The sequence below is a fragment of the Bos indicus genome, chromosome X (genome assembly GCF_029378745.1).
Source record: "Bos indicus isolate NIAB-ARS_2022 breed Sahiwal x Tharparkar chromosome X, NIAB-ARS_B.indTharparkar_mat_pri_1.0, whole genome shotgun sequence".
Taxonomy (NCBI): Eukaryota; Metazoa; Chordata; class Mammalia; order Artiodactyla; family Bovidae; genus Bos; species Bos indicus.
In genome coordinates, this window is record NC_091789.1 from 115,139,614 (window position 1) to 115,166,990 (window position 27,377).

The following is a 27,377-nucleotide window of genomic DNA, read 5'->3' on the forward strand; positions in this document are numbered from 1 at the left end:
ATCTAGACAGTATATTTAACTGAATCCAGTTAAGTCCTCTACAGAAACTTCTAAGATTTTGGCAGGCAGGAATGGAGAGCTACTCATCTCATGGCTACCCAGAACCAACCTTGTGATGAAACATGAAGAAGGGACAGGCTAATTAATTCTTCCTCTTAAGAATGTCAGTGACACCTTGACAAGCTACAATGGAAGCTGGGAACACAGAGCAGTGATGTGGCATCATGTTCCAGAATAAAACACATACCCGGAACTAGAAGGAGGAAGAAAGCAAGTGATGACCGCACCTGAGTACCTACTCCATGTGAGCTGCTGCTGCTTTTCTCCCCTGCATTAGCACCTTAAATCGGAAAAGGCAATGGCAACCCACTCCAGTACTCTTGCCTGGAAAATCCCATGGACGGAGGAGCCTGGTAGGCTGCAGTCCATGGGGTCGCTAAGAGTCGGACACAACTGAGTGACTTCACTTTCATTTTTCACTTTCATGCATTGGAGAAGGAAATGGCAACCCACTCCAGTATTCTTGCCTGGAGAATCCCAGGAATGGGGGAGACTGGTGGGCTGCCGTCTATGGGGTCACATAGAGTTGGACATGACTGAAGCGACTTAGCAGCAGCAGCAGCGGCGGCAGCACCTTAAGTCCCATTGACAGAGTCAATTCCTAGGCAGGTTGATAAGGAGTCTGGAGGTCCCCAAGGAGAGAGGGATCTGGAATTCTCAAGGATGAGGAAAGGACAAACTTTTTTCCCTCTACATTCCTTAGGATTATATAACAATAATGTATCCTGCTTGAGGACAGTTTCTGGAAAAAACCTTCTGGCTAATTCTGTTAGCTTAAAATGTAAATTATGGGAGTGGGTCTAGTAAGTACAACCTCCAGACATTCTTTTGATTCACTGTTAATAACTAATTAAAAATATGTAACTCCATTGCTAACATTAGTGAGGGGACACTCTTTCTGCCCTCTTCTGATGTCTATGTAAGAAGCTTTCTTTATCTCTTTTATACTTTAATAAAACTTTATTACACAAAAGCTCTGAGTGATCAAGCCTTGTCTCTGGCCCCAGATTGAATTCTTTTCCTCTGAAGGCCAAGAATCCTGGAGTCTTTCATGGTTCAGCAACAACCTTTAACCATCATCAGGATACTCTTCTTCAGTATCAGGTACCTGATGCTTCCTGCCTGGGGTGAGTTCTGCTGTCAAATCAGGTGGCTTTCCTGCCAGTCCAGTGACTTGGAGTCAGAAACATATGGATTCACTTTTTAATATAAGAGATCCAGCCCTGATCCTTTGGAGTGGGAGCACTGACTCTAAGACTGAGTTCAGTTCAGTTCAGTCGCTCAGTTGTGTCTGACTCTTTGTGACCCCATGAATCGCAGCACGCCAGGCCTCCCTGCCCATCACCATCTCCTGGAGTTCACTCAAACTCATGTCCATCGAGTCAGTGATGCCATCCAGCCATCTCATCCTCTGTCACCCTCTTCTCCTCCTGCCCCCAATCCCTCCCAGCATCAGAGTCTTTTCCAATGAGTCAACTCTTCACATGAAGTGGCTCTAGGGAGTATCAAATAGTGAGAACTTATACAAAGGAAACCACCTGAATACAACACTTGGCATCACCCAACCACCAGAGGCACCCTGTGCAGGACACTTCATCTAAACAACAAACAAAACAAAAATAGAAACCCAATCATCAGCAGACAGGATTATCACCTCACTCAGCCTTGCTCATCAGAGGAAAAACAAACAAACAAACTCAGCACAAATCTTATCCTATAGGAAGCTTACACAAACCACTGGACTAACCTTAGGAGGGCAGAAACCAAAAGGAAGAAGGAATTCAACCCTGAAGCCTGGGAAAAGGAGACTTCAAATACAAGTTAAAAAAAAATAAAGAAAAGGCAGAGAAATACTACATAAATGAAGGAACAAACTAGAAATACGTAAGTCCAAATAACTGAAGAGGAAATAGGCAAACTACCAGAAAAATAATTCAGAAAAATTATAGTAAAGATGATCAAAACCCTTGAAAACAAAATGGAGAAAATGTAAGAATCAATTAACAAAGACCTAGAAGAATTAAAGAATAAACAAACAGAGACAACACAATTACTGAAATTAAAAATACTCTAGAAGGAATCAATAGCATAATATCTGAAACAGAAGAATGAATCAGTGAGCTGGAAGATAAAATGGTAGAAATAACTTCTGAAGGGCAGAATAAAGTAAAAACAATAAAAACCACTGAGGATAATCGTACAAACCTCTAGGACAATATCAAATGCACCAACATTCAAATTATAGGGGTCCCAGAAGAAGAAGAGAAAAATAAAGGGTATGACAAAATTTTTGAAGAGATTATAGTTGAAAATTTCCCTAACATGAAAAGGAAATAGTCAATCAAGTCCAAGAGCCGCAGAGTCCCATACAGGATAAACCCAAGGAGAAACATGCCAAGATACATACTAATCAAACTAATGAAGACTAAACACAAAGAAAGAATATTGAAAGCAGCAAAGGAAAAGCAACAAGTAACATACAAGGGAAACCCCACACGTTTAACAGCTGATCTTTCAGCAGAAACTGCAGGCCAGAAGGGAATGGCAGGATATATTTAAAGAACTGAAAAGGAAAAATCTACAAGCAAGATTACTGTACCCGTCAAAGTTCTCATTCAAAATTGATAGAGAAATAAAAAGCTTTTCAGACAAGCAAAAGTTAAAAGAATTCAGTACCATCAAACTAGCTTTACAACAAATGTTAAAGGGTTTTATGACAGACTATATTTTTGGGATCCAAAGTCACTGCAGATGGTGACTGCCGTCATGAAATGAAAAGATTCTTGCTCCTTGGAAGAAAAGTTATGACCAACCTAGACAGCATATTAAAAAGCAAAGACATTACTTTGCCAACAAAGGTCCATCTAGTCAAAGCTACGGTTTTTCCAGTAGTCATGTATGGATGTGAGAGTTGGACTATAAAGAAAGCTGAGTGCCAAAGAATTGATGCTTTTGAACTGGGGTGTTGGAGAAGACTCTTGAGAGTCCCTTGGACTGCAAGAAGATCCAACCAGTCCTAAAGGAAGTCAGTACTGAATATTCATTGGAAGGACTGATGCTGAAGCTGAAACTCCAATTCTTTCGCCACCTGATGTGAAGAACTGACTCATTTGAAAAAACCCTGATACTGGGAAAGAGTGAAGGTGGGAGAAGGGGATGACAGAGGATGAAATGATTAAATGGCATTGCTGTCTCAATGGACATGAGTTTGAGTAAACTCTGGGAGTTGGTGATGGTCAGGGAAGCCTGGCGTGCTGCACCCCATGGGGTCACAAAATCAGGCACTACTGAGCGACTGAACTGAACTGATGGTCAAGAAATAGAAGAGAAGGAAAAGATCCACATAATTAACCAAAAACAATTAAGAAAATGGCAATGGGAACATATATATCAATAATTACTTTGAATGTAATCAGATTAAATGCTTCAACCTAAAGACACAGACTGGCTGAATGGATATAAAAATAAGACCCATATACATGCTGTCTACAAGAAACCCACTTCAGACCTAAAGACACATATAGACTGAAAGTGAGAGGATGGAAAAATATATTCCATGTAAATGGGAAGCAAAAAAAAGCTGGAGGAGCAATCCTCATATCAGACAAAATAGACCTTAAAATAAAGAAGATTACAAGAGATAAGGAAGGACACTACATAATAGTCAAGGGATCAATCCAAGAGGAAGACATAACAATTGTAAATATCTATGTAACCAACATAGGAGCACCTCAATACATAAGACAAACACTAAAAGACATAAAAGGAGAAATTGACAGTAACACAATAATAGCAGGAGACTTTAACACCCCACTCACACCAATGGACAGATCAACAAAACAAAAAATTAATAAGGAAACACAAGTCTTAAATGATACATTAGATGAGATGGATCTCCTTGAAATCTTCAGGACCTTCCATCCAAATGCAGAAGAATACACCTTCTCAAGTGCACATGGAACATTCTCCAGTATAGACCACATCTTGGGTCACAAAACAAACCTCAGTAAATTTAAGAAAACTGAAATCATATCAAGCATCTTCTCTGACCAAAATGCTATGAGACTAGATATCAATTACAAGAAAAAAACACAAACACAGGAAGATTAACAATGCATTTCTAAATAACAGGTTACTGAAGAAATCAAAAGGGAAATCAAAAAATTTCTAGAAACAAATGATAATGAAAACATGACAATTCAAAACCTATGGGATGCAGCAAAAGCAGTTCTAAGAGGGAATTTTATAGCAATACAATCCTACTTTAAGAAACAAGAAAATCATTGAATAGACAACCTAACTTTACACCTAAAGCAACTGGAAAAAGAACAAAAACACCCCAGAATTAGTAGAAGGAAAGAAATCATAATGATCGGAGCAGAAATAAATGAAAAAGAAATGAAAAAAACAATAGTAAAGATTAATAAAACTAAAAGCTAGTTCTTTGAGAAGATTAATTGACAAACCTTTAGCCAGACTCATCAAGAAAAAAAAAAAGAGAGAGAAGAATCAAATCAACAAAATTAGAATGGAAAAGGAGAGGTTACAACAGACAATGCAGAAATACAAAGGATTATAAGAGACTATTATGAATAACTATATGGCAATAAAATGGACAACCTGGAAGAAACAGACAGATTCTTAGAAAAGTTCAATCTTCTAAGATTGAACCAGGAAGAAATAGAAATTATGAACAACCCAATTACAAGCACTGAAATTGAAGCTGTGATCAAAAATCTCCCAGAAAACAAACGCTCAGGACCAGATGGCTTCATGGGATAATTTTATTAAATATTTAGAGAAGAGGAAGGGTGGGCTGCCATCTATGGGGTCACACAGAGTCGGACATGACTGAAGCGACTTAGCAGCAGCAGCAGCAATACCTATCCTTCTAAAACTCTTCCAAAAAATTGCAGAGGAAGGAACACTTCCAAACTCATTCTATGCAGCCACCATCACCCTGATACCAAAACCAGACAAATACAACACAAGAAAACTACAGGTCAATATCACTGATGAACATAGATGCAAAAATCCTCAACAAAATTTTAGCAATCAGAATTCAGGAACACATCAAAAAGCTCATATACCATGATCAAGCTGGGTTTATTCCAGGGATGCAAGGATTCTTCAATATATGCAAATCAATCAATGTGATATACCATATTAACAAACTGAAAGATAAAAACCATATGATAATCTCAATAGATGCAGAAAAAGCCTTTGACAAAATTTGGCACCCATTTACGATTAAAACTCTTCAAAGAATGGGCATAGAAGGAACCTATCTCAACATAGTAAAGGCCATATATGATAAGCCTACAGCAAAGATTACTCTCAATGGTGAAAAACTAAAAGCATTCTCCCTTAGATCAGAAAGAAGACAAGGGTGTCCACTTTCACCACTGCTATTCAACATAGTTCTGGAAGTCCTAGCTATAGCAATCAGAAAAGAAAAATAAAAAGAATCCAGATCAGAAGAGAAGAAGCAAAGCTCTCACTGTTTGCAGATGACATGATACTGTACACAGAAAACCTTAAAGATAGTATCAGAAAATTACTTGAGCTAATCAGTGAAATTAGCAAAGTTTCAGGATACAAAATCAATACACAGAAATCACTTGCATTTCTATATACTAACAATGAAAAATCAGAAAGAGAAATTAAGGAATCAATCCCATTTACCATTGCAACAAAAATAAATATCTAGGAATAAACTTACCTAAGGAGGCAAAAGAACTGTACACAGAAATGTATAAGACACTGATGAAAGAAATCAAAGATGACATAAACAGATGGAGAGATATTCCATGTTCCTGGATAGGAAGAATCAATATTGTGAAAATGACTATACTACCAAATGCAATCTACAGATTCAATGTGACCCCTATAAAATTACCAATGGCATTTTTCACAGAACTAGAGCAAAAAAATTTCACAATTCATATGGAAACACAAAAGACCCCAAATAGCCAAAGCAGTCTTTAGAAAGAAGAATGGAGCTGGTGGAATCAACCTTCCTGACTTCAGATTATACTACAAAGCTAAAGTCATCAAGACGTTATGGTACTGGCACAAAAACAGAAAAACAGACCAATGGAACAAGATAGAAAGGCCAGAAATAAACCCATGCTCCTATGGGTACTTCATTTTTGACAAAGGATGCAAGAATATACAATGAAGCAAAGAAAGCCTCTTCAATAAATGGTGGTGAGAAAACTGGACAGCTACATGTAAAAGAATGAAATTAGAACACTTCCTAACATCTTACACAAAGATAAACTCAAAATGGATTAAAGACCTAAATGTAAGAACAGAAACTATAAAACTCTTAGAGGAAAACATAGGCAGAACACTCGACATAAATTAAAGCAAGATCCTCTATGACCCACCTCCTAGAGTAATGGAAATAAAAACAAAAGTAAACAAGTGGGACCTGATTAAACTTAAAAGCTTTTGCACAGCAAAGGAAACTAGAAGCAAGGTGAAAAGACAACCCTCAGAATGGGAGAAAATAACAGCAAATAAAACAACTGATAAAGCATTAATTTCCAAAATATAAAAGCAGCTCACACAACTCAATCCAAAAAAATAAACAACCCAATTAAAAAGTGGGAAAAAGACCTAAACAGACATTTCTCCAAAGAAGACATACAGCTGGCTAACAAACATATGAAATGATGCTCAACACTCCTCATTATGAGAGAAATACAAATCAAAACTACAATGAGATATCACCTCACATCAGTCGGAATGGCCATCATCAAAAAGTCTACAAACAATAAATACTGGAGAGGATGTGGAGAAAAGGGAATGCTCTTGCACTGTTGGTGGGAAGGTAAATTGATACAGCTACTATGGAAGACTGTATGTAGATTCCTTAAAAAACTAGGAATAAAACTACCATATGACCCAGCAATTCCACTCCTAGAAATATACCCTGAGGAAACCAAAATTGAAAGAGACACATGTATCCCATTGTTTAGTGCAGCACTATTTACAATAGCTAGAACATGGAAGCAACCCAGATGTCCATCAAAAAATGAATGGAGAAAGAAGTTGTGGTACATATACACAATGGAATATTACTCAACCATAAAAAGGAATGCATTTGAGTCAGTTCTGATGAGGTGGATGAACCTAGAACCTATTATACAGAGTGAAGTGAGTCAGAAGGAGAAAGATAAATATCGTATTCTAATATATATATATACAGAATCTAGAAAAATGGTACTGAAGAATTTATTTACAGGGCAGCAATGGAGAAACAGACATATAGAATAGACTTATGGACATGGGGCAAGGGGAAGAGAGGGTGAGATGTGTGGAAAGAGTAACATGGAAACTTACATTACCATATGTAAAACAGATAGCCAATGGGAATTTGCTGTATGGCTCAGGAAACTCAAACAGGGGCTCTGTATCCATCTAGAGGGGTGGGATGGGGCGGGAGACAGGAGGGAGGTTCAAAAGGGAGGGGTAGCTGATACAAGTTCAGGTTTGACAGAAAACAAAATTCTGTAAAGCAATTATCCATTAATAAGAAAATATATTGATAAAAAATAGAACAGATCATAGTGAACTCTGTAGACAGTATAATTCCATGTGACCCATATGTGCACCCACAGCATATATCCCAATTAACGTATTGCAACTAAGAAAGCAAAATTAATCTTTAGCGTTTTCTCAAATCTTAATGTATCGTTAAAGTTTCTTAACTTTTTCCTCCTGAAAGCTAAATAACAGCTATTATTGCTTCAAAAATAAGATTTTAATTTCAGTAAACTCTATAGTTTAGTAACACTACTTAGAAATGTGTCATTAAATATATACTTTGTTAGCATTCACTACATCTTCTTATTGTGTTATTAATTCCTTTCACTTATTCTATCTATACCAGTTGGGTACAAGGCATCATACTAGTTATGCTGGGACATAAAAAAATGTTTTGACATAAGAGTCTTTTACTGTAATTGCCATATAAGCAGTTTGATTCTTGTTTGGAAGGATATGGCAACATGCCTTTCCATATAATGGTAGCAAGAAGTTCTCTCTTTGGCACTTCTATTGCCTTCAAAGAAAAAGCATATCACAGATTGTCCCTGAAATGTTTCCAGTGGTATCCTTTCCTCATGGGCACATTCTAGGAAAGGTTTTGTTTTTTTTTTTTTTTCCTTTGATTTTCTTCCTTTGTTATTTTTGTTGATGTTTTTAAATCACCAAACATCAAGGAATGCTACCCAATAACCAGTGTCATAGCAACCCCTCTTAAATCTTCACTGCATGTCTTTGGTGTTTTCAGGTGATGGTTCCAACAGCCTCAGGCACACCCTACTCAAAGATAACCACAAAGCACATGCTTGCTCGAATATCAGTGATTTGGGGGTTAGCTTCAACTTTGCTCTCCTTCACAACATGTCATATCTTAAATTTTCCAGAAAGCATAATTGAGACCAAAAACCCATAGAGAATCCTTGGGTGTGTCCTCTGTACCTCCTGAGATACACTGCAAGCACGAAGTCAGACCCCACTAGCAACCATTTTACTGAATAAAAGGATATACGCAGGCATTGCTCACAAGTAGAAAATGATCCACTACAAAAAGAGCTTAGCCACTTTTGATAGCTTCTTAGTTAGGGTTATTTTAACTCCACTGGTCTCCAGTAATATGAGTAATAGAATGTTGAACTTACTTCTTTGGGAGAAAATGCTATGCCACACTCCACAGATGTCTCTTTCTCTAACTCCAGGAAAAATATGTTAGGAAACGCAGGGTCTGTGAATTTCCCTGTAAGACCAGAAAAAAAGACTTTTAAAAAATGCCAGATAAATATCTATGGTATTACTGCTAAACGTGGAGATGAAACTTTGAGAAACCTCAGCAAAACATTCATAACAATTAAAAAGTAGTTGCTGAATCATCTGTGTAGGGCTGCATAAGGCTGTTTCATTAAGCTATCTCAACAGTTAGAACCTCATATGGACCAACTGACTGGTTCAAAATTGAGAAAGGAGTACAAGGCTGTTTATTGCCATTCTGTTTATTTAATAGATCACATATATGCAGAACACATCATGCAAAATGCCAGGCTGGATGAGTTACAAGCTGGAATCAAGATTTCTGGGAGAAAAATCAACAACCTCAGATATGCAGATGATACCACTTTAATGGCAGAAAACAAAGAGGAACAAAAGACTCTTTTGATAAGGGTGAAAGAGGAGAGTGAAAACAATGACTTAAAACTCAATATTAAAAACAACAACAACAACAACAACAACAACTAAGATCATAGCATCTGGTTCCATCACTTTACAGCAAATAGAAGGGGAAAAGGTAGAAGCAGTGACAGATTTCCTCTTCTTAGGCTCTAAAATCACTGCATATGGTGATTGCAGCCATGAAATTAGATGACTGCTTCTTGGCAGGAAAACTATGGCAAACCTAGACAGTGTATTAAAAAGCAAAGACATCACTTTGCCAACAAAGGTCCATATAGTCAAGGCTATGGTCTTTCCAGTAGTCATGTACAGATGTGAGAGCTGAACCATAAAGAAGGCTGAGTGCCAAAGAATTGATGCTTCCGAACTGTGGTGCTGAAGAAGACTCTTGAGAGTCCCTTGGAGTGCAAGGAGATCAACCAGTCAATCTTAAAGGAAATCAACCCTGAATACTCATTGGAAGGACTGATGCTGAAGCTGAAGCTCCAATACTTTAGCCACCCGAAGAGAACAGCTGACTCATTGGAAAAGACCCTGATGCTGGGAAAGATTGAGGGCAGGAGGAGAAGGGGATGACAGAGGATGAGATGGTTGGATGGCATCACTGACTCAATGGACATAAACTTGGGCAAACTCCGGGAGATGGTGATGGCCAGGGAAGCCTGGCATGCTGCAGTCCATGGAGTCACAAAGAGTGGGACATATATTCAATCAGCAAAAAGAGATGGTAAACCTATTTTATTGGTTTTTTATTTGACTTTTTTCTTGTTTCTTGAGGTATGCCTGTATTGCTATGAACTTTCCCCTTAGGACTGCTTTTAAAGTGTCCCACAGGTTTTGGGTTGTTGTGTTTTCATTTTCATTAGTTTCTATGCAAATTTTGATTTCTTTTTTGATTTCTTCTGTGATTTGTTGGTTATTCAGCAGTGTGTTGTTCAGCCTCCATATGCTGGAATTTTTAATAGTTTTTCTCCTGTAATTGAGATCTAATCTTACTGCATTGTGGTCAGAAAAGATGCTTGGAATGATTTCTATTTTTTTGAATTTACCAAGGCTAGATTTATGGCCCAGGATGTGATCTATCCTGGAGAAGGTTCCATGTGCGCTTGAGAAAAAGGTAAAATTCATTGTTTTGGGATGAAATGTCCTATAGATATCAATTAGGTCTAACTCGTCTATTGTATCGTTTAACATTTGTGGTTTTTTGTTAATTTTCTGTTTAGTTGATCTATCCATAGGTGTGAGTGGAGTATTAAAGTCTCCCACTATTATTGTGTTATTGTTAATTTCTCCTTTCATACTTGTTAGCATTTGTCTTACATATTGCGGCACTCCTGTGTTGGGATTAAAGATCTCAACGTAAGACCAAAAACTATAAAACTCCTAGAGGAGAACATAGGCAAAACACTCTCCGACACACATCACAGCAGGATCCTCTATGACCCCCCTCCCAGAATATTGGAAATAAAAGCAAAAATAAACAAATGGGACCTAATTAAACTTAAAAGCTTCTGCACAACTAAGGAAACTATTAGCAAGGTGAAAAGGCAGCCTTCAGAATGGGAGAAAATAATAGCAAATGAAGCAACTGACAAACAACTAATCTCAAAAATATACAAGCAACTCCTACAGCTCAACTCCAGAAAAATAAATGAGCCAATCAAAAAATGGGCCAAAGAACTAATAGACATTTCTCCAAAGAAGACATACAGATGGCTAACAAACACATGAAAAGATGCTCAACATCACTCATTATCAGAGAAATGCAAATCAAAACCACTATGAGGTACCATTTCACGCCAGTCAGAATGGCTGCGATCCAAAAGTCTACAAGCAATAAATGCTGGAGAGGGTGTGGAGAAAAGGGAACCCTCTTACACTGTTGGTGGGAATGCAAACTAGTACAGCCACTATGGAGAACAGTGTGGAGATTCCTTAAAAAACTGGAAATAGAACTGCCTTATGATCCAGCAATCCCACTGCTGGGCATACACACTGAGGAAACCAGAAGGGAAAGAGACACGTGTACCCCAATGTTCATTGCAGCACTGTTTATAATAGCCAGGATATGGAAGCAACCTAGATGTCCATCAGCAGATGAATGGATAAGCAAGCTGGGGTACATATACACAATGGAGTATTACTCAGCCATTAAAAAGAATACATTTGAATCAGTTCTAATGAGATGGATGAAACTGGAACCTATTATACAGAGTGAAGTAAGCCAGAAAGAAAAACACCAATACAGTATACCAACGCATATATATGGAATTTAAAGATGGTAACAATAACCCTGTGTACGAGACAGCAAAAGAGGCACTGATGTAGATCAGTCTTATGGACTCTGTGGGAGAGGGAGAGGATGGGGAGATTTGGAGAATGGCATTGAAACATGTATAATATCATGTATGAAACGAGTCGCCAGTCCAGGTTCGATGCACGATACTGGATGCTTGGGGCTGGTGCACTGGGACGACCCAGAGGGATGGTATGGGGAGGGAGGAGGGAGGAGGGTTCAGGATGGGGAACACAGGTATACCTGTGGCGGATTCATTTTGATATTTGGCAAAACTAATACAATATTGTAAAGTTTAAAAATAAAATAAAATAAAAACTATTTTAAAAATTTCCAAAACTTAAGAAGGTTATCACAGTCTTATTTAGATGAGTATAAAAAGGTGTAAAGGTCAAGGTCAAATAACTGACTGAATCTTAGGTCTGAGAGAATTGAGACTCCCTCTCCAGCAAAAATGGAGAGAGGAAGAGCCAGACCTCCTCTGATGCCTTACAGAATTCACAAAGAAGATAAACACAATTTTGTACAAGGAAACATTTCAATGTAATGGCATAACTTGAAAAATAAAGGCATTGGGTGAAAATACAGACAATTGTCAAAAAGCAACACAAACTTCAGGGTAAAAAATTATAATCATTTAAATAAACCTCTAAAATAAGTTCTTAAAGACTGAATGTTAGCTACAATGGAACATCTGTCTTCATCTAAACAATTCTAAAATCCCTTTTTCTCCCTGAAGATTTCAGATTAATCCAAGGAACGATAATTTCAATTATTCCTGTCCGGAAATAAACTTAAATAATTCATTCCACCCTTCTCCATCCAGGTAAAATCTCACTCAACTTGATGTATGATATAAAAACCATTAGACAAATGAACCAAAAAAATCTATTAAGTGTTAATTAACACAACATATTTGTGGTGTGGGGAAAAAAATACATATTATACAGCAAAAAATATCCACCTAGAATGACTATATATGTCAAATATATAAAATATAATAAAACAGATATTCTTAAATTATCTGTAGTATATATAAACATATAGACTGTGAAATGCAATAATCCAACATAGCATCAATAAATACTTCCTGAGTGCCTACAATGTGCAGAGAGTTACATCAGACATCTCTAGCAGAAAGCAAAATTTGGAACTGTAGTCATTGAGCTCATGATCTCACAGTAAAGAAGACAAACAGGTACAAGGCTCTTTTTAATACAAGCTGCAATTTTTGTCACAGAAGGACGTTTATGTATTAACATACTCATATTAATAAAATGTATTTTCTGGACATTTTAAGTATAAACTTTATGCAAATTATTAATAATTATCAAGATCAACTTATGTACATCCTAAGACTGTGTCAGCAGTCTGCTGTAAGACCCAATGCTACTGGAAATAGAAAACCAACAGAGCTTTTCAGATGGAATAAGATCTTTATTTGAAGGAGATCACTCTCTGGTATAGGTGTGAGGGAAAAAGGCTTGGAGGCTGGGAAAGCACTTTAAAAGAAGATGCAGTGGCCTAAAAGGGAAGTTTGAGCTAGGGCTAAGGCAGAACTGTGGAAAGAAACGCACCTTGCTGAGTAGCTCTACAGAATAAACAGGAAGAGTCTGTGAACCATTAACAAGGTGCATGAAACCATATGAAGCAATCAGAGCAAAAATGTTAAGGCAAATAGTTTCAACATCCAAATTTTTCAAAAATGAATATAAAATTCATATAGATTTCCTAGTGTCTACTGTTATCATTCCTGAGCTATTTAACAGTCTCTGCAAAAACAGCATGCTCACCTAGACCTATTCCATTTCCCACATTATTCAATTCAGTCGCTTGGTCGTGTCTGACTCTGAGACCCCATGGACTGCAGCACGCCAGGCTTCCCTGTCCATCACTAAATCCCAGAGCTTGCTCAAACTCATGCCCATTGAATCAGTGACAACATACAACCATCTAATCCTCTGTCGTCCCCTTCTCCTCCTGCTGTTAAGTCACTTCAGTCATGTCTGACTCTGTGTGACCCCACAGACGGCAGCCACCAGGCTCCCCCATCCCTTGGATTCTCCAGGCAAGAACAATGGAGTGGGTTGCCATTTCCTTCTCCAATACATGAAAGTGAAAAGTGAAAGTGAAGTCGCTCAGTCATGTCCAACTCTTAGCGACCCCATGGACTGCAGCCCACCAGGCTCCTTCATCCATGGGATTTTCCAGGCAAAGTACTGGAGTGGGGTGCCATTGCCTTCTCCACTCTCCTCCTGTCTTCAATCTTTTCCAGCATCAGGGTCTTTTCCAATGAGTCAGTTCTTCGCATCAGGTGGCCAAACTATTGGAGCTTCAGCTTCAGCATCAGTCCTTCCAATGAATATTCAGGACTGATCTCCTTTAGGATTGACTAGTTTGATCTCCCTGCAGTCCAATGGACTCTCAAGAGTCTTCTCAACACCATAGTTTGACAGCATCAATTCTTTGGCACTCAGCTTTCTTTATAGTCCAACTCTCACATCCATGCATGACTAATAGAAAAACCATAGCCTTGACTATATGGACAAGCATTGACGATATGGACATTACTTTGCCTTTGTTGGCAAAGTAATGTCTCTTGCTTTTTAATGCTCCCGCATTATATCAACTATGAATTGTTCATCCAGACATCTGTCTCTTACAGTCAAAAACTGGGAATGATCCAAAATTTCTTCCTCTTCCCTAATACACACGTCCACTTGATAACCACATTGGAGAATTTCTAAGTATCTTTGGAAATCTCCTCCTTTCCTTCCCAACATCAAAATCTGAGCTCAGGCTCTTATCATTTCTCACCTGTATGGCCACCACACCTAACTGATCTCCCTGTCTCTGGTCTTGCCCTTTCTACACCCACGTTTTTCCCCAAGCTATTTTCAACTTCAGTCCAAAAGGAAAATTAGTGAAGGGAAAGCCAACTCACACCATTGCCTAGGTATCAATCCTTTAACCAAACTGTCTAACCTCTAGAATGGATTCCCTGGTGGCTCAGTGGTAAAGAATCTGCCTGCCAATGCAGGATATGTGGGTTTGATCCCTGGGTCAGGAAGATCCTCTGGAGAAGTAAAGAGCAACCCATTCTAGTATTCTTGCCTGGGAAATCCCATGGACAGAGGAGCCTGGCCAGCTATAGTCCATGGGTCACAAAAGAGTTGGAAACAACTTCGGGACTAAACAACAACAACAACCCCTAGAATAAATGTCCAGAAAAGAATGTTAGTTACCTGGGTCTCACTTGCCCCTCTAGTCCTGTACTCCTATACTCTAGATATTCCCAACTACTTGCCATATTGACTCATATCTACGCCTTTCAGTTCACTTCAGTTCAGTCGCTCAGTCGTGTCTGACTCTTTGCGACTCCATGAATCGCAGCACACCAGGCCTCCCTGTCCATCACCAACTCCCGGAGTTCACTCAGACTCACGTCCATCAAGTCAGTGATGCCATCCAGCCATCTCATCCTCTGTCGTCCCCTTCTCCTCCTGCCCCCAATCCCTCCCAGCATCAGAGTCTTTTCCAATGAGTCAACTCTTCGCATGAGGTGGCCAAAGTACTGGAGTTTCAGCTTTAGCATCAATCCTCCCAGAGAACATCCAGGACTGATCTCCTTTAGAATGGACTGGTTGGATCTCCTTGCAGTCCAAGGGACTCTCAAGAGTCTTCTCCAACACCACAGTTCAAAAGCATCAATTCTTCGGTGCTCAGCTTTTCTGCCCCCTTCTCTGTATTGCTCCTCATTCTTCAAAATCCAGATGAGGCATCAATTTCTCCAAGAAATTTTTCCTAGTGCTGATTCTCAGCTAGTTCCCCTTAACATATGTTACTTAGCACCATGTACTGACTTGTCTTGAAGCATCCACCATACTATATGGTAATAACCCAATACTTCATTTCTCTTTCTCCTAGTGTTATATAGGTGGTATTCATTTGTCACTTAGATCCAACAGCCATCTTTCTCTGCTCTCCTCTGTCCTAACCTCTACAGATTGATTTACTGAGGCTCCTTGCTCTTCTGCCTCTGATTTGGTTCAACCACAGGGAGATGCCAGCAAGGTATCAGAGGATAGGAGGTATTTATGCCCTCACATTTTCCCTACCTCACCTACAATTCTAGCAAGGATTTTTTTTTTTTTTTAATAATTAACAGCTTTTATCAGATGGCCTCTCTTTTACAGTTTCACCACTCATAGGGCTCCGATATCTTGCCTCATCTTGCTCCTTGAGGTAGAGGTAGAAGCAGCTTCTATCCTTGTCAGTTCCTTTAAACCTGGTTCCCAGGTCCATACATAATTCCTTCATTAAATAATCTTCAGTTAAATGCTTGAAGTGAGTCATTTATTTATTACTAAGACCTTGACTGATAAACTTACTGTTCACTTTCGGAGAAAAAGTAAAATGTCTTGTCTTTATAGACTCATAAGCTAGTATCTGACCTATAATTGGTATTCAATAAATATGTGCTGAATAAAAAATGACTAAAGCAATGGTTGGCAAACAGTTTTCTGTAAGGGTTTAGACAGTAAATATTTTAGGTTTTGCAAGCCATATGGTTTCTGTCACAACTATTCAACTCTGCCATTATAAAAGTATCCATAAACAATACACAAACAAATGAGTATGCCTGTGTTCTAATAAAAGTATATTTATAAAAAGAGGGGCCAGGCCAGATTTAGCCCGTAGATCTTAGTTTGACAACACCTGAGGTAAACAATTGAAATATATTTATAAGTGTATTTTTTAAAACAATTTTAACATAAAGATACCTAATATATAGTTAAACACACAGAGAGAGCTCTCTAAAATATTTACCTAAAATTCTTAAGCAATTAAAACTAGCAATTAATAATTTTATTTTCATTTATAGTATATACTTATATATAACATACTTAACCTATTATATATATTAGTAAGCAGAGTTAATTGCCATGTATTACCAGTCTTCTGATATTAATACAGGTATATTTATAAAAATAGAACCAAGATTTGTTACAGGATATAAGAAAAACATGCACTTTTAAAAATATTGAGAACAACTGCTGGGGTCACACAGAGTTGGACACAACTGAAGTGACTTAGCAGCAGCAGCAGCAGCCCTTCACAGTACTCAACGTTATTTCTTTGAGCAACTTAAAATTCTTTAACTTTTATAATAATATCATCATGGTATAAAATATGTACCTGATTTGCCTTTAAAATCCAGTGAAAAACCATCAGCATCTTTCAGATTAAACTGTACTCTGGCACGTGTTATACCTTTGTTTTTTACAAAAAATGGCATAATCTGAGTAGAACCAACGTAGGTGCCAATGAAGTTAAATTTATTCTAAAAAACACACAAAAAAAGAAATAATAAATAGAAGGCAGAGTAACGGTTAATAAAGACAATGTAAACTAAAAATTATACTGTAAGACACGAGATCTTAAAAGCCCTTATCACTAGAAAAAAAAAAAGATTATGCTTGGTGACAGATGATAACTAGACTTACCATGGTGAACACTTCACAATATATACAAATACTGAATCATATTGTACACCTGAAACTAACATAATGTTATATGTCAATTATATCTCAATAAAAAATTACACTCTTATGTTTTTCAAGGACATTATTAACGGTGGCACACTCTACAAACTGGGCTTCCCAGGAGGCTCAGTGGTAAAGAAACTACCTACCAATGCAGGAGACACAGGTTTGATTCCTGGGTTGGGAAGATCTCCTGGAGCAGGAAATGGCAACCCATTCCAGTATTCTAGCCTGGGAAATTCCAAGGACAGAGGAGCCCAGCAGACTACAGTCTATGGGGTCGCAAAAGAATCCTACATGATTTAGCAATTAAATGAGAACTCTATACAAATTCATTATATTTTTCTTCTTCCTCTCTCCTGCATGTAATCAGTTATCAAGTCCCATTCATTCTGCCTCTTTCACCTCTTATCTTTATTGCAATTATATAAAGTTAGCAACTGGTCACTTTTCATTTCATTTCTAGATTTTGACTTTCTCTAATTCTCCATTCCACAACTAAGTCACAAGTAAACTAATTGAAAATCTGACCACATGACTTCTTGTCTTAAAATGTGATGATTCTCCTCCACCTACAGGACAATGTCAAGTTCATTAGGAGGGCTCATAAAGCTCACCACGACCTTCCCCCTCCTCCTGTTCCAGCCTCACCGAGCTCTACTCTCACCCCTACCACTCTATATTTCAGCAAGCTGTATACCTGTCATTTCCAACCTACTGACGCTTCTACCCTCTGTGTCTTTATTGAGGTATCTCTTCTGTCAGGAAGACCCTTCTCTAACTTGCACTTGCTTGATAAAATACTATGCATCCTTCAAACACCAGCTGGATAAGCCAGTTAATTACAGTCTGCTCAAGACTACTTCTGTTCCTTATGTTTACTTACATTATGACATCACAAATCCATTGATTTGTATATTTATCTGTGTCTCCTAGTGAATCTTATGTCTCATTCATTTTTGTCTTGTATCTATCTGACATCTAGCTTAAATATATAGGAATGCTAATTGAATGTATCTTAACTTTAACTTATATGACAGGCATGCGCCTATACCAAAAAACTCTGTAGGATTCCTCTTCTGGTGGAGTAACTATAGATACCCTATAGTTCCTAGTAAAAGAATCATATACAGCATTAAAAGAGAAAGAGACAACAGTATCCTGATGTTGAGAAAAACATGGCATTAAAGTCAACTGTCCACTATTTGCTTCAGTTGTTGGTGCTAGTGGTAAAGAACCTGTCTGCCAATGCGGGAGATGTAAGAGATGCAGTTTCAATCCCTGAGTCAGGAAGATCCTCTGGAGGAAGGCACGGCAGCCTACTCCAGTGTTTTTGCCTGGGAAATCCCATGGACAGAGGAGCCTGGCAGGTTACAGTCCATAGGGTCACAAAGAGTAGGACATGACTGAAACAACTTAGCACAAAAAATATCAACTCAGTTCTACAAGTGAAATTTGTAAAATCCAAAACAGGTAGCAAAAGTTTGATGCCTCATATATGCAACAAACCATTCCTCTTATCCCACTCTGGTCTTTCCCATAGGCTCATTTGGATAAGATTTCCTAATTGTTATTAAGACACACATTCTCTATCTATCTCCAGTTGCTCAGTCGTGTCTGACTCTTTGCGACCCCATTGACTATAGCCCGCCAAGCTCCTCCGTCTATGGGATTCTCCAGGCAAGAATACTGAAGTGGGTTGCCATTTCCTTCTCCTCATAATTATTAGATATATTGCTAACAATGTCTGAAAACACTAGAATACTATTTTAAAATGGTAACTAGGCAGCAATGTTTAAAAATCCAAAATAATTAGGGAATATTGATAAATATACATTAATGTAAAGTCCTATGAATTACTCAGTTGTAATATAACATGCAAAGCCTGCCACAAAGAAATATAGTACTAAAAGTCTCCATATTTGTCTAATGTTGTACAAAGGAGGACACCATAGCAATGGAAAAAAAGCAGTCTGGATACTCCAGAAATCACCATTACCATAGCCAAGCTAGCTTAGTATCTGTTGGTCTGTCTGGACTTACCATGCATTCAACGCTGAATAAAAGAAAGTTTAGAAAATCGTAACTTAAAGCCTAAAACTGTGGTGATGTTGTTCAAGTGCAGACTGGTGGTAAGGCCCTACCTGAGACAACCAGCAGTTCAGAACCTGAATTGTACCGGTCATGGGGGAGAGAAAAACAAAAGGGCAAATAAGCTGCAAATAATATGACTATGGCTACAATGGACATGTTCCCAGAATTTAAGATGTCTGTAACATAAATGTCACAAAGGAGGGACATATGGGCTTTTTAAAGGATAAGGGAAAGTTTCTTTGGATAGATAAGAACAGATCTGAAGGTCTTGCCTGAAAGAAAAATAGCATGCATGTGCACTCTACCAATTGTAGAACAAAATTTTATCAGGGTACAGAACAATAGTTCAAAAATTAATTTGATTATAGTTCAGAAAATACAGAACTTTCTGGTGGCACAGTGAATAAGAATCTACCTGTCAATGCAGGAGACAGGGGTTCGATCTGATCCCTGGTCTGGGAAGATTCCACTGTCACAGGGCAACTAAGCCCATGTGTCACAACCACTGAGTCTCCGAGGCACAACTGTTGAGTCCATGAGCTTTAACTACTGAAGCCTGAATGCCCTAGAGCCCATGCTTCACAACAAGAGAAGCCCAAGCGCCATAACTAGAGCAGCCCCCCATTTGCAGCAACTAGAGAAAGCCTGCACAAAGCAACAAAGACCCAGAGCAACCAAAAATTTTAAAATAAATAAATTTTTTAAAATGCAAATCAAGACCACAGTGAGGTACCATTTTACACTCAATAGACTGGCAAATATTAAGTCTTACAAAGAAATTATGGAGCAATGGAACATGGAACAATGGAAACTTGAGCAAAAACATGGAAATTATCTTGTGAAGTCAAATATATATAATCTCAGCAACTCTACCTCTAGGGAAACTCTTACATAAGTACATTAAAGATATGTACATGAATGTTCATAGCTATGGTGGTGGTGGTGATTTAGTCACTAAGTTGTGTCCAATTCTTGTGACCCCATGGACTGTAGCATGCCAGGCTCCTCGCCCCATGGAATTTTCTAGGCAAGAATACTGGAGTGGGTTAGCATTTCCTTCTCCAGGGGGTTTTCCCAACCCAGGAATCGAACCTGGGTCTCCTGCATTGCAGACACATTCTTTATCGACTGAGCTATGAGGAAAGTTCATAGCTATAGTATTGGTAATATAAAAAAAAAAACAGATACACTAACTGAATGCACAATGAAATGAGTCTACAAATTACAGTATGTCTACATAATGGATTATTAAGCAGCAGGGATAATGAATAACATACAGCTACACATAATCAAGATGAAGTTTAAAAACATAACATTCAATTAAAAGTAACGCACCAAAGATAATATATCTTTGTTATAAAGCTGAGAAACCAATAAACTAAACTAAATAATAAACAGTTAAGGAATTCATACATATGTGGCAACCCAATTAGAAAAAATAAAGAGATAATAATGACAAAATTCAGGAAAGTAGTTATCTCTTAAGAGGGGTAGGATCAAGATGAAGTCTACAGATAATTTAATGATTGTGGTACTGTTCTGATACTTAAAATCAGTGGTGAATTCTTAAACCTTCATTTAATCTGTTCAATACTCTGCTTCATTACTTACATTTATATTACATATATTAATTTCTATATCACATTACTATATAATAAAAATTTTTTAACCTACATGGGCTGACTAGGGACACATTAATAAAAATCACTACACTCATACACTGATTCTACAAAAAGGTAACATACTTACCGGATGGATTTCAATATCAGCAACCTCAACAGATCCACCAATCCTAAGGTCTATGTCTTTTGCACAGCGAATAGCAACCTATTTAGGAGAAACATAAAATTCTGCAGAAACCATACTAAAATATACTCATATACTTCTCAGGTAAAATATTACCTGACATTTATATAACATTTTAGGATTTAAATAATCATAACATACTATAAATGTCATAAGATTTATTCTGGCAGTTGTCATCATTTCTTGTGATATGGAATTGAAATTAAGAGAAGTGAATTTTCAACTCTTAAAAACTTCCACCACAAATGGGACTAAGTGACAGCTTGTGAATTTGATTGAAGAGTTCTACCCATTTGCCTTGATATTACTGCCTCAAACTCCATGTAAGCCTTTTGTATTGACCTAATTTCAACAGGATATTCAAAATTAAAACAAGAAACTAAGTACAACATGCTTCTTTCCATAGAAAAATACTAACATCCGAAACAACCATAATTCTAATGAGAGCAGCTAAAAATTGCTGAGTATACAGGCCAAGCACACTGCTAAATACATTATCTTTTTTTAAATCTTCAGTATTTTCTTAATACCCTAATTTCCAAGTGAGGAAAACTGAGGCTTGAGGTCACAAAAGTTGAAAGTAGCAGTGGCTAACCGTGGACCAAGAACTGCCTGAACAATCTCTTTCAAGAAAATTAAGATAGTGAAATAAGAATTTAGGTGTATAACTCCTAAAAAACAAAGCCTGAAGATTACATGAACACATAATTGTCTAATCAAAATCTCAGAAGCATGAAAATATCATTCCTTGAAAGCCCTACCTACATGAGATTGGTAGCAGTCAACTTCAAAATTTAAATCTAAATGTATACTATAATTAAGAAAGAGTCATGGATGTTTTTCACTCTTTCAACAGAATCAGTAACATTGTTTATACACAAACCATAAAATACCATTGTTTCAGAGTGCCATCTAGACAGTCTTATTAACTGAACTGCTTACTTCATAATACTTCATGATTTCTATATTTTATTTATAGAATATATAGTACATAAACAAAATACGTGACTAAAATCATAAGAAGCATAAGCCAATGCTTCAGAAGTAATTACAAATCAGTATGTGCTTCACTGATGAATGCTGCATGTAAGTCTCAACCCCCATGGCTCCCTTTTACTAACCTCTACATTCACGGGTCATGAAAAATTCCGGGCTACCATAACACATTCACTACCCTCACTCATTGCTCGTTTGACCTTTCTGTCTCCCAAGACTTCATCTAACCGATCTAACTCCTCACAAATTCATAGCCCCAGAAATCATACACTCATCTATGCCTCTATTTCTCACAACCGTCTATCATCCCTGTTTTCTTGCCCATTTTCAGAGACATGAATTCTAGGATGTCACAGGGACATCTAAGTCTGTGATATGTGATTTCTTTCCAGATCAGCCCCAATTTACCTGTCTCTATTTCTTTTTTTATTTAACTTCTTACAAAGTTTATCATTTTAACTTCTCATCAATATATTCAGCCCACTTACACTCATTCTTGGTCTTTATATGGGTAACAGAAATAATCTCTATCATCTCTAAGATTAATCCTTAGCCTTCAGACCAATATGCATAAGCAATGGCCTCTTTATTGGACATATTAGACATCTCTACATAGGGATGCAAAAGGTGCTTCAAACTCATGATTTCCCTCTAAAATCTGCTACTCATCCTCTAATCTCTTTCTCATTGAATGTAGTTCATCTGTTTAACTCTTGACTTACTTATTTTACTTATATGTGACCCCTTCCAATCATCAAACCCTAAATGTTCATCTCTTAAATTTGACAGAATTTGTCTAGAATCCTGTCTCCTAACAAAGAACACAATCTTCTCCTTCCTGGACATCACTACCAGACTAATAACTGCACTAGTCCCAGTTTAACGCTACTCTAAACCCAAGTGATATCTGAAAAATGCAAATCTCATTGTGAAACTCTCCATGCTTAAAGACTCATAGTTCTTAAAACAAAATTTTGAGTTCCTAAGTTGTTGATAAGGACCTGTATGACCTAAAATTTATACAGGTCTCTAAATATTTATATCTTTCTCCACTATCATTCAATCTATAAAGCCATGTTAAACTAAGTTTTTTCATATCTGCCTCGTAGCTCACTCTTTCCTATATCTGATCATGGTTCCTCAAGTACTTTTTCTTCTTCTCCTCCTTCACCCCACTACTATCCCTTTCCTCTGGGTGACTTTTAACTTTGGTGCCTTTTAGATGCATCTTCCCCTCGGAAACTGCCTCTGACCGTGTTAAGCCTGGGTGGCAAACCTCTCCTGTATACTCCCTTAGCCTACTGCATTTCTCCATCATTATACTTAGCATACTATCTTTTAATTTTGAGTTGTTTGCATCCTCCATCAGATTGTACACTCTCAGAGAACAAGGACTCTAGTTATCTTGTTCAATTTTACATTCCTAGCATGTACAGAAGAGCCTAACACATAATGTATGCCCAATAAATACCCAGGGAATAGATGAATAAATGAATCTCATTATATTATAATGCTAAAAAGATAAACTTTGTAAAAGCAGTATAGTTCTTTGAAATACAGTGCCAGTTAATCTCTCAGTAAAACCTACATTTTAGTGGCTATATTTTTTACTTTTTCCATAAACATATAAACATATAAAAAATTCTGTCCAAATATCAGACCATATATCATAATATGTAATTTATAAACATATTTCAGTGTATAATTCTTTATAAAGGTAGGATATAATTATTAGGTTATTTATTTCAGGGCCAAGCAAATTGATATTTATTATATTAAGCTACATGTTATTTAAGAACTAACAGTTATGAGAAATTGAAGGATAAAATGGGGGATACATCTTAAGCTATTCATTTTGATCTGATGATAGCATACATGCTATTTTTTTAATGTGGGTTAATGTACACAGTTGATCATCAAATTGAAGAGTATTCCATGAGCTTATTTAATAAATAAAATTTATTACAGACTCATCTTACATGTTTTTTTTTTTCCTGTTTAATGAACTCTTAGAGAAATCCTTAAAATCAAGGTAGTATCTTTTTATTCACATAATTCCATGAACATAAAATACTAAGAAATTCATATATAATTTATCTCTAATTCCTATAGTTATTAAAGCTATTTAGAATTAACACCCAAAATTGATTATTTTTTCCTTAGTTATTTTTTAATACCATGGAGAAAACAATCCTTTGCTTTGTGACTAGTGAGGGCTTGTCACAAGTTAGAGATGTCAAATATTCCAAGTTCATGTGAAAAAGGCCTGGAATTGATGAAAGGTATCCATTTCAACTTAGTACAAACTTCCATTAGCAACTTTCATCAAAAATATTTTCTACAAATCCTCTTGTCAAGGTCTGCTAACCATTTTCACAACAGATGGTATAGATAAGGTTACTTATTTTTTAGATCTTTACAAACTGCACTTCTTTATTTTTTTTTATATTTATTTTTTTTCTTTTCTTTTTTTTTCTTTTATTTTATTTTTAAACTTTACATAATTGTATTAGTTTTGCCAAATATCAAAATGAATCCATCACAGGTATACATGTGTTCCCCATCCTGAATCCTCCTCCCTTCTCCCTCCCCATACCATCCCTCTGGGTCGTCCCAGTGCACTAGCCCCAAGCATCCAGTATCGTGCATTGAACCTGGACTGGCAACTCGTTTCTTACATGATATTTTACATGTTTCAATGCCATTCTCCCAAATCTTCCCACCCTCTCCCTCTCCCACAGAGTCCATAAGACTGTTCTATACATCAGTTTCTCTTTTGCTGTCTCGTACACCGGGTTATTGTTACCATCTTTAAATTCCATATATATGCGTTAGTATACTGTATTTATGTTTTTCCTTCTGGCTTACTTCAATGGAATAAAATAGAAAGCCCAGAGATAAATCCACTCACATATGGACACCTTATCTTTGACAAAGGAGGCAAGAATATACAATGGATTAAAGACAATCTCTTTAACAAGTGGTGCTGGGAAATCTGGTCAACCACTTGTAAAAGAATGAAACTAGACCACTTTCTAACACCATACACAAAAATAAACTCAAAATGGATTAAAGATCTAAACGTAAGACCAGAAACTATAAAACTCCTAGAGGAGAACATAGGCAAAACACTCTCCGACATACATCACAGCAGGATCCTCTATGACCCACCTCCCAGAATATTGGAAATAAAAGCAAAAATAAACAAATGGGACCTAATTAACCTTAAAAGCTTCTGCACATCAAAGGAAACTATTAGCAAGGTGAAAAGACAACCTTCAGAATGGGAGAAAATAATAGCAAATGAAGCAACCGACAAACAACTAATCTCAAAAATATACAAGCAACTCCTACAGCTCAACTCCAGAAAAATAAACGACCCAATCAAAAAATGGGCCAAAGATCTTTACAAACTACACTTCTTTAGAGCTAACTCATTTAGAAATTTAGAATAGAAAAACAAAGGAAATGCTTTAAACTACTCTTTAGTATCATAATATTAAAACCCATCCCCATTAGAAGAAACCATTAAAACAAGCTTTCTAAGAATGAACAAGTACACAACATTTTATAGCATTATACCTACTATTATAAATATCATAACCAAACAAATCCATAGAGACATATATAAGAAGTGAGAACACATATGCATAAACATACCTTTGTTCTTATGTCAAATTTTTCTTTAACGGTAGGAGTACAGGAGATATTGAGAACAGTTAGTCCCCCCAGTGGAATGATTCCTTGTGATGGAACAATGTGAATCATAGACAAAAGACTCTGGTCACAAACCTGTAATCAAAAATTTGTAGAAATGTGACATTATCCTTTAAAGTTATCATTCCAAAATTTTCATAGTTTGCTTCTACACCACTACACAGAGAGATGACCTATAGGTACAGGGCTTGAGATGATTTGAATAGATTTTCAACTTCAAAACAAACATTTTGAAGTTCAACAAGGATTTGCACCCCTAATCCACAAATAGAACTTTCAGCAGTGACATCTTCCAATTCAAATAGGACAATGAAGTCGTTTTGAGACTTTGAAAAACTTACAAAAGAATGAGATATATCTGTTGGAGAGATGCCAAAATTCTAGATACTATTTTGATAGCTTGCCTTTGCCCTGATCCTAAAAAAATGAAAGCAAAGTTAGTGGGAAGGCAAGTTGATGAGGTAACCTCCTCTTCTTTATTATTTACTTCATAGCCCAGTGTCTAAGATATCATTTCAACCTTCAAAAAAGTAACTTACCAAAAGAGTTAAGGTATGGTTTGTCAGAAGCCAAATTAGGTTTATCTATCATGGCAAGAATACACAGAAGAACTGTACAAAAAAGATCTTCATGACCCAGATAATCACGATGGTGTGATCACTCACCTAGAGCCAGACATTCTGGAATGTGAAGTCAAGTGGGCCTTAGAAAGCATCACTACGAACAAAGCTAGTGGAGGTGATAGAATTCCAGTTGAGTTATTCCAAATCCTGAAAGATGCTTCTGTGAAAATGCTGCACTCAATATGCCAGCAAATTTGGAAAACTCAGCAGTAGCCACAGGACTGAAAAAGGTCAGTTTTCATTCCAATCCCAAAGAAAGGCAATACCAAAGAATGCTCAAACTACCGCACAATTGCACTCATCTCACACGCTAGTAAAGTAATGCTCAAAATTCTCCAAACCAGGCTTCAGCAATATGTGAACTGTGAACTTCCTGATGTTCAAGCTGGTTTTAGAAAAGGCAGAGGAACCAGAGATCAAATTGCCAGCATCAGCTGGATCATGGAAAAAGCAAGAGAGTTCCAGAAAAACATCTATCTCTGCTTTCTTGACTATGCCAAAGCCTTTGACTGTGTGGACCACAATAAACTGTGGAAAATTCTTCAAGAGATGGGAATACCAGACCACCTGACCTGCCTCTTGAGAAACCTATATGCAGGTCAGGAAGCAACAGTTAGAACTGGACATGGAACAACAGACTGGTTCCAAATAGGAAAAGGAGTACGTCAAGGCTGTATATTGTCACCCTGTTTATTTAACTTATATGCAGAGTACATCATGAGAAACGCTGGACTGGAAGAAACACAAGCTGGAATCAAGATTGCTAGGAGAAATATCAATAACCTCAGATATGCAGATGACACCACCCTTATGGCAGAAAGTGAAGAGGAACTAAAAAGCCTCTTGATGAAGGTTTACGAGGAGAATGAAAAAGTTGGCTTAAGGCTCAACATTCAGAAAATGAAGATCATGGCATCCAGTCCTATCACTTTATGGGAAATAGATGGGGAAACAGTGGAACCAGTGCCAGACTTTATTTTTCTGGGCTCCAAAATCCCTGCAGATGGTGACTGCAGCCAT

The 27,377-nt window shown here is 37.2% G+C and overlaps 1 protein-coding gene across 4 annotated transcripts in view; it reads right to left on the minus strand.

The window, feature by feature from the left end:
• Positions 1-27,377, minus strand: part of CFAP47 (cilia and flagella associated protein 47) — a 562,308-nt gene that overhangs the window by 476,338 nt on the left and 58,593 nt on the right. For all 4 annotated transcript variants that reach the window (XM_070784977.1, XM_070784976.1, XM_070784975.1 and 1 more), the window contains 4 exons: positions 25,678-25,809; positions 20,965-21,042; positions 16,775-16,919; positions 8,754-8,848 (listed from right to left, as the gene is read on the minus strand). In XM_070784977.1, the coding sequence (XP_070641078.1) occupies positions 8,754-8,848; positions 16,775-16,919; positions 20,965-21,042; positions 25,678-25,809 (450 nt within the window). The remainder of the gene's footprint in view (positions 1-8,753; positions 8,849-16,774; positions 16,920-20,964; positions 21,043-25,677; positions 25,810-27,377) is intronic.